We start from the raw sequence: 6,339 nt of genomic DNA on the forward strand, positions 1-6,339 counted from the left end.
GCCTTGACAACATTTCCAGCTCCTGTTTCACAAGGGGAAGTGGAAATGCAGCAAGTGGAACACCGCCGTTTCTGTTTCCAGTGTGGAATCACTTGAGGTTCTTTGCTAGTGAAAAAGCTGTAGCAGCAAGTGAGCAAACTCCCACAGTCAACACTCCCAGCTCAGAGCTAATGGCTGGTAAGAGTGCGGGGTGAGTTCCCAACAAGAAAAAACTTTTGGCAGATTCTTAAGCAGCCCCACACCTGGAAAATGCAGGTTTGCAGTGCAGATGTAGCCATGACTTCCAGAAGGAAGTTTCGGTGCATATACCTGGGTTATGCTTGTGCAATGAGAGTGGAAGGGAAATAAAAATGACTCAGGATGACAATTTTTTTACAATCCTTTCCACAGTGGCCTTTGGCTCCCATGCAAATTAGGAAGCACACAGCCAACTGTGGTGTTCTTCCTCATACCAGTAAACTCTCCTTAGAGCAGGCTGTGTGTCAGGAACCCTTTGGGAAGAGCAGAACAGAAAAAGGAATGGGTATCCCTGTGCAACCTGGGGCTATAGCATTCTCCAACAGCCTGAGCTGGGCTGGGTGCCAGCAGCACAGAATTCCCCTGGCCAGCTCTTGGCAGAGCTCCATCATCCTGCGTCAGCAGGTTTGCTGCTCCCTGTTTCCATGCAGGGGGTACAGCACAAACAGGGCACGGTCACCTTTCACGCAACTCCTCCTTTACATGGACACACAACAGGCTGAAAGTCTGCTGCTGAAAGTAGTCCAGTATTGTGAATGCACTGCCAGCAGGTAATGAGGTGGAGCAGAGGATCTGGGCTAAGTGATTCTGTCTGACTGAATGCTGGAGAGAAACTTGAGGAATAACTGAAACAGTTAAAGCCACATCCTTCACTGCTATGAACTGGACAAGAGGTGTAGCTCCTGCAGTGGGGATGTGGGGGGGGCCCACCTGAATTTCAGGGATGCAAGGCAGCAGCACACGTTCCCAGGATGTGTTCCCTCTTCCCACGGAAATCCCCTTTGGAATTTCCAAAGGGGTCAGAGTTCAAACTGAAGCTGGGCCAGGTGATAAACACGAGGTCACTGCAGAATTATTGTAAGATTATGGCACTGAACAGACACAGGGCTGTGCTACAAACCCCCAGCTTCCCCTGGCAAGAGCTGCAAAGTATGTGAGCTGGAACAGAAGGTGCCATGAGGGCAGGTGGGCGGGTGCTGCCAAAAGCAGCTTAAAACCCCCTCTCTAGTGGGCTGGCAGCCTAGTGCTGGGAGAGGGGGAATCCCAGCCCCACGATCTGCCTGCTGCGGTGGGTGCAGGAAACAACACCTACGTCTGCTTCCAAAATTAGCTGCAGCAGAAGGGCTGAGGGCTGCAAGCTGCTTAGATGGCTTACCACTGCTGAGGTGAATCACCTAAAATCCCTGAGAATGTGACCCCAATGGGCTACTAGGTGCTAAAATGTTTCTTAAAAAGCAAACCAGGTAGATTCCCACGATCTCAGGGAGGTGGGCAATGAACTGTTTTACAGACTAGGTATGGTAAGCTGACTTTTTTTAATAAATACATATCTCACATGTACCAAAATAATTATAAACAAAAAATGTACAGTATTTACACAATATACAGTTGCTAAAAAGTGTAGCAATTATGACACACACAGTGTGAAACACACTTTTCCAATGCCCACAGTTAACATTATTGCTACTTTTGCCTAAGAGACAAGATGGCACCAGTCCCTTGGTCTGACGACTCCACCTGGGAAGCCTCACTGAGAGCAGCTGAGGTCAGTCAGAAAGGACAGGGACTGCCACCAGCCCAGCACAAATGAACACAGAGTCTCTGAAAAGGGGTGTTGGCATGAGTCCACCTTGCCACGAAAGGTCACTTGTTCCCTGTAGTACCTGATACCACAAGAAAGCTCCCTGTAACGAGCAGGTTGGATGTGTAGTCTGTTACCTTTGCAGGGCTGAGAACATTGGCTATGTGGCTCTTTATCAGGTGGTGTGAATAATCACAGATCTGTACTGATGTTACACATCCCACTCCTTATTTAAACACAAGGGAGATCCTGGAACTGTCCTGTTACAATAACGTGCTCCTTCTCCTTGCTGGGCAGTGTAGTATTTCCCTCCTCTTTTTTCTCTCCACATTGTGACTTTCTTTTTAGGTGAAGAAAGTCAGTCCTTTTTCTATACATATGTATACAGTCACTTCTTTTCAGAGAAAGCTCTGCTTTAAAATGCCAGCTGTCGTCCTCCAATAAGGCAGTCATCATATATAAGCTGCAAGGAAAAAACCAAAAATGCTGTTAATGCAAAAATCTTACTTAAAGTATCATATCCACTCTGGGATAACAGCCAAATTCTACATACAAATTCTTCAGCAGTGTATAAAATTTCTACACCAAAATGGTTGCATGTGCCATTTAATGCAGCATTCAGAATGTCAGAAAAACAAATCCTAGGGAGGAGAAAACCACCCACTAACTGGAATTTTCTCTCATGAGGTTCTGTGTCAGCAACAGAACTGTGTTCAGAGAACCATGTCACATGAAGTTAACCTCCATTCCCTCATGTTATTTTTTACATTTTATTCTTACTGTTTACATGCTTGCCTCATCTGCCATTTTGCTGATTGTGTAATCTTTGGAATACCTATCTGTTACACAGCAACAGGTCACTGGGGCATGCTATCAGTGACACCAAAAAATACCCTGCACAGAACAGGATTTTCCCCTTTCTCTTGTAAAAATGAAAAGAGCTACTTACTTCATCCTCCGTCAACTCAGGCTCCGATTCACTGCTCTCTTCATCCTCACTTTCTGGCAACATCTGCAGGTCAGCTGTGGTCAGCTGCTTCAGCTGTTCCTGTATGCTGGAGTTGTCTCTTCCCCATGTGAGTTGATAGGGGGAATAGCCCTGATAGGTCACTTTGTTCACGTCTGCCCCATGTTTCACCAAAAGCGACACCAGTTCTGAATTCTGCAGATCCACTGCCAAATGTAGTGCTGTTCTGCCATTGCATGGCTCCTGTGTGAAAATAGCAAAAGGTTTGGCATGTCAGGAGAGGCAGAGCCACTGTCAGATCTGTTGATTCTAAAGACTACTGTTGATTCTAACCTAGTGATTCTTAAGAGCCCCCCACGGGTAGATTCATGGTACACATTACATACCTGTGCGTTTACATCTGCTCCCAAGGACAGCAGATACTCCACAATACCCAGGTACCCCTGGAGAGATGCTAAATGAAGACACGTATGTCCTGGAAGACACGAACAAAAGGAAAACTTGAGTAAGTCTAACTCAATGCCTCATCATTACTCGAAAGTCAAGATGATAGGCCAGGATGGTATCTAAATTTGCAACTCATTCATGGCAAAAAGGTGTTTTGCAGAAGAGCTTTCCATCTTCCAGTATAAATAAAAGGGTTGGATTTTGAACAGATTTCTTGGAGGCGTTATTCCAGTTGAGCGCAACTTATTACAAACAAAAAAAGAGGAGCACAGCAAAGGCACTCACTAAAAATGCAAAATTCAAAGCCATGAGAGACTATAATCGACAGTGAGAAGGCCTACAAGACAGCGCATTTCAAAAAAGTCAGACACTGCTGTATGCTTTGGGCTCCTCAACTGGGACAAAATAATCCTTCTCCACCTCTCCAGAGATCTCTGAGATCCACAGGAGACTGACCCTGCCCTGAGCGCAGCCCACCAAGAGGAAGTGTTCAGGGTGAGGAGTGTGTCCGTACCGTTGTAGTTGGCTGCCTGCAGGACAGCCAGGAGGTGGTGTGGCTGGCAGTACTGCGTGAGCACGCTGACGCTCCTGAGGGAGCCCTGCTGGCAGGCGATGTGCAGGGGGGTGTTTCCTCGGAAGTCCCTGATTTCCAGGTCGCATCCGGCCTTCAGAAGATGCTCAGCAATTTCAGGCTGATCAGTTATCACTGCCAGGTGAAGAGGAGTCTGCAAGCATAAGAGCAAAAGCACTGTAAGTTACACCACAAACTTGGCACCAGCATCTAGGCAAGCAGACCTCTTGTTCACTTGGTGATTTCTGCCAACAAATAAAAGCATGAAAACACACCCCATAAACTCAGTTCTTTATGCTTCCCAAGTTGTTGTATAGCTGCCCATTCATCTGCAAGTGATGAACTTTGAGCTCTCTGGATAAACCAACCACCAGCTGGTATGAAGGGTATCATTAACACATCCATAAAGAGGGATGCAACCCATGGCATCATATTTGAAAAATGTGGGCGTTAAATGCCACTCTCTCAGGGGAGAGGAAGCATTGTACGGCTGGAGCCAGCTGGGGACTTTCCTGAACGTAGGCTTTGATTCAATTGATTCCATCAATTAAAACAACAACAAAAAAAAAATTTAAGGGACTTTTGGGGGGGAATTCCCCAGAGGGAGTGTGTGGGTGTGGCAGGGGCTGATCCGGATTTGGGGCTATCGAGGTGAAAGTACCTGGCTGAGGTTGTTCTGGAAGTTCAAGAAAGCCCGGTCACCGGCTGCCTGCTGGATCACCTCCAGGCTCAGGGCTTTTTCCTCGTGAATAATGGCCAAGTGCAGAAAACTGCAGGGGAAAAAAGGAGTAATTAAGCAACGCGCGTTAACCCCCCCGACGCCACGCTAAGCCCGGCGGACCGGACCGGACCGGGCCGGGTCAGGCGCGGTGTCGCAAGCCGGGGCTTTCGGCGCGGCCGGGGCTTTCCGCGGCCGCGGGAGCCGCCTCTCCCTGGCGCCGCTCCAGGGACTTTCCGCACCCCCTCCCTTCCCTCCCGGCGCGGCCCAGCGCGGCGCCGCCCCGCCGGCAAGCACATCCTGTCCCGAACTGGTCGTGCCGAGCTCCCCACCGTGTCCGATCCACCCCTGCCCCGGCTTCGACCCCCACTTACGTGTCCCCGTCCTCCGTCAGCTGCTGTGCCCAGGCGGGCGGCTCGCGGGGCTGCAGCCGTATGTCCTCCAGCTCCTTCACCAGCTGCCGGTACTCCTCCTCCTTCATGGAGTCCAGGCCACTGTCGTGGCGGTCGTCGAGCGCGAAGGCGCCCTGACGCTCCTTCTTGGGGTGCTCGTAGCCGTCCATGGCGGGAGGCTCGGCGGCGCGGCGAGCGGCGATCATGGCGGCGGAGCTGCGGGCACTGCGAGTGAGCGGCGGCGGCGGCGGCGCCTCGCATATACAGCGCGGCCGGGGGATTTCTGCGGGGGAGGAGCCGCGGAGGACGGGAATTTCCAGCCAGTCAAAGCCCGACCGACGGGTCCGGTCCTGCTCGGGGCCGCCGGCGCTGGCAGGGAGGGCGTAGCGGCTTGGGCCGCCCAGAAGGGGCGTCGGAGGGGAGGGAAGAGGCCGGGCCGAGAGGGAGCTTGGCGTTTTTCCAGGGGGGAAGTACTCGCCTCTCCGGCGTCCCCGTCGGTACTTCCCTGCCGCGCCCCGCGGGGATTTCCCTGCCCTACCCTGCCCGATCCTGGGGCTCCCGATGCCTCTTCCCCGGCGGGTCCCTCTGCGCCTGCTGCGGGGCCCCTGGAGGCCGAGGAGCGCCTCAGTGCCGGGCACTGCTGGCCCTGATGGCGCCCCGCACACCCCGACACTCCCTCACTTTCGTAAGAGGGGCTGCGGGATCATAGAATAATTTGAGATGGAAGGGTTCTATAAAAAAGTTTTTTGGTGGTTTTTTTTTTTTTTTTTTTTTTCCCGTATCTTGCGTCTATTTTTGGCATCACTGAGTGTCTGTGCTTTTGTTTCCCTTTTGTCATTTTCCCGTGGGGTGGCATTCCTTTGAACGACAACTTAGGGGAAAATAAAGGCCCATCTAGACCAACCCCCCTGCCGTGAGCAGGGACATCTTCAACTGGATAAGACCCTCATCCAACCTGACCTTTAATTTTTCCAGGGATGGACATCCATCACCTTTCTGGGAGCCTCTGGGTTACCCAGAGGGTTCACCACCCTCATTCTAAAAAATCTTCTTCCTTATATCTAATCTAAATGGACCTTCCTTGTGTTTTAAACCCTTACCCTTTGTCCTATGGCAGCAGGCCGGGCTACAAAGCCTGTCGCCTTCTGTTTTTGTAGGCTGCCCTCAAGCTCTGCAAGGCTGCCGAATGGTCCTCCCAGGAGTCTCCGGCCAGAGGGCCAGGCTGTGAGCACGAACACTCTTAGAGCTCCATCACCCCCGAGGTGCAGTGTAGCACGGCTCCTCGTACCTGCACAGTCTGCACAATGACAGATCCCTGAGCCTGTGAGGATCCCTTTGAAGTCTGATGAGAGGGACCACCTTAGGAGTCATTAACCAGCCCTTATCTAACGATTAGGAATAAGATTTTTTTAGCAAGCCCAGGGC

At 51.1% G+C, this 6,339-nt stretch overlaps 1 protein-coding gene across 1 annotated transcript; it reads right to left on the reverse strand.

Moving 5' to 3' along the window:
- Nucleotides 1–1,534: 1,534 nt before the first annotated feature.
- On the reverse strand, nucleotides 1,535–5,298 carry NFKBIA (NFKB inhibitor alpha). Its single transcript, XM_030240802.2, has 6 exons — nucleotides 4,897–5,298; nucleotides 4,466–4,574; nucleotides 3,748–3,958; nucleotides 3,173–3,261; nucleotides 2,769–3,029; nucleotides 1,535–2,282 (listed from the first exon to the last, which is right to left on the reverse strand). The coding sequence occupies exons 1-6, from the start codon at nucleotides 5,118–5,120 to the stop codon at nucleotides 2,235–2,237; spliced, it is 942 nt and encodes a 313-aa protein (XP_030096662.1). The 5' UTR covers nucleotides 5,121–5,298; the 3' UTR covers nucleotides 1,535–2,234.
- Between the last annotated feature and the right edge of the window lie 1,041 nt (nucleotides 5,299–6,339).

The sequence above is a fragment of the Serinus canaria genome, chromosome 5 (genome assembly GCF_022539315.1).
Source record: "Serinus canaria isolate serCan28SL12 chromosome 5, serCan2020, whole genome shotgun sequence".
Lineage (NCBI taxonomy): Eukaryota > Metazoa > Chordata > Aves > Passeriformes > Fringillidae > Serinus > Serinus canaria.

Bases quoted from the DNA above. Each gene is read 5' to 3' on its own strand.
- NFKBIA (XM_030240802.2), bottom strand. From the start codon at position 5,120: ATGATCGCCGCTCGCCGCGCCGCCGAGCCTCCCGCCATGGACGGCTAC. The intron at 4,575-4,896 runs GTAAGTGGGGGT...TTTCCCCTGCAG, and splicing joins CTGACGGAGGACGGGGACAC to TTTTCTGCACTTGGCCATTA. The intron at 3,030-3,172 runs GTATGTAATGTG...ATTTTCACACAG, and splicing joins GAGCAGATGTAAACGCACAG to GAGCCATGCAATGGCAGAAC.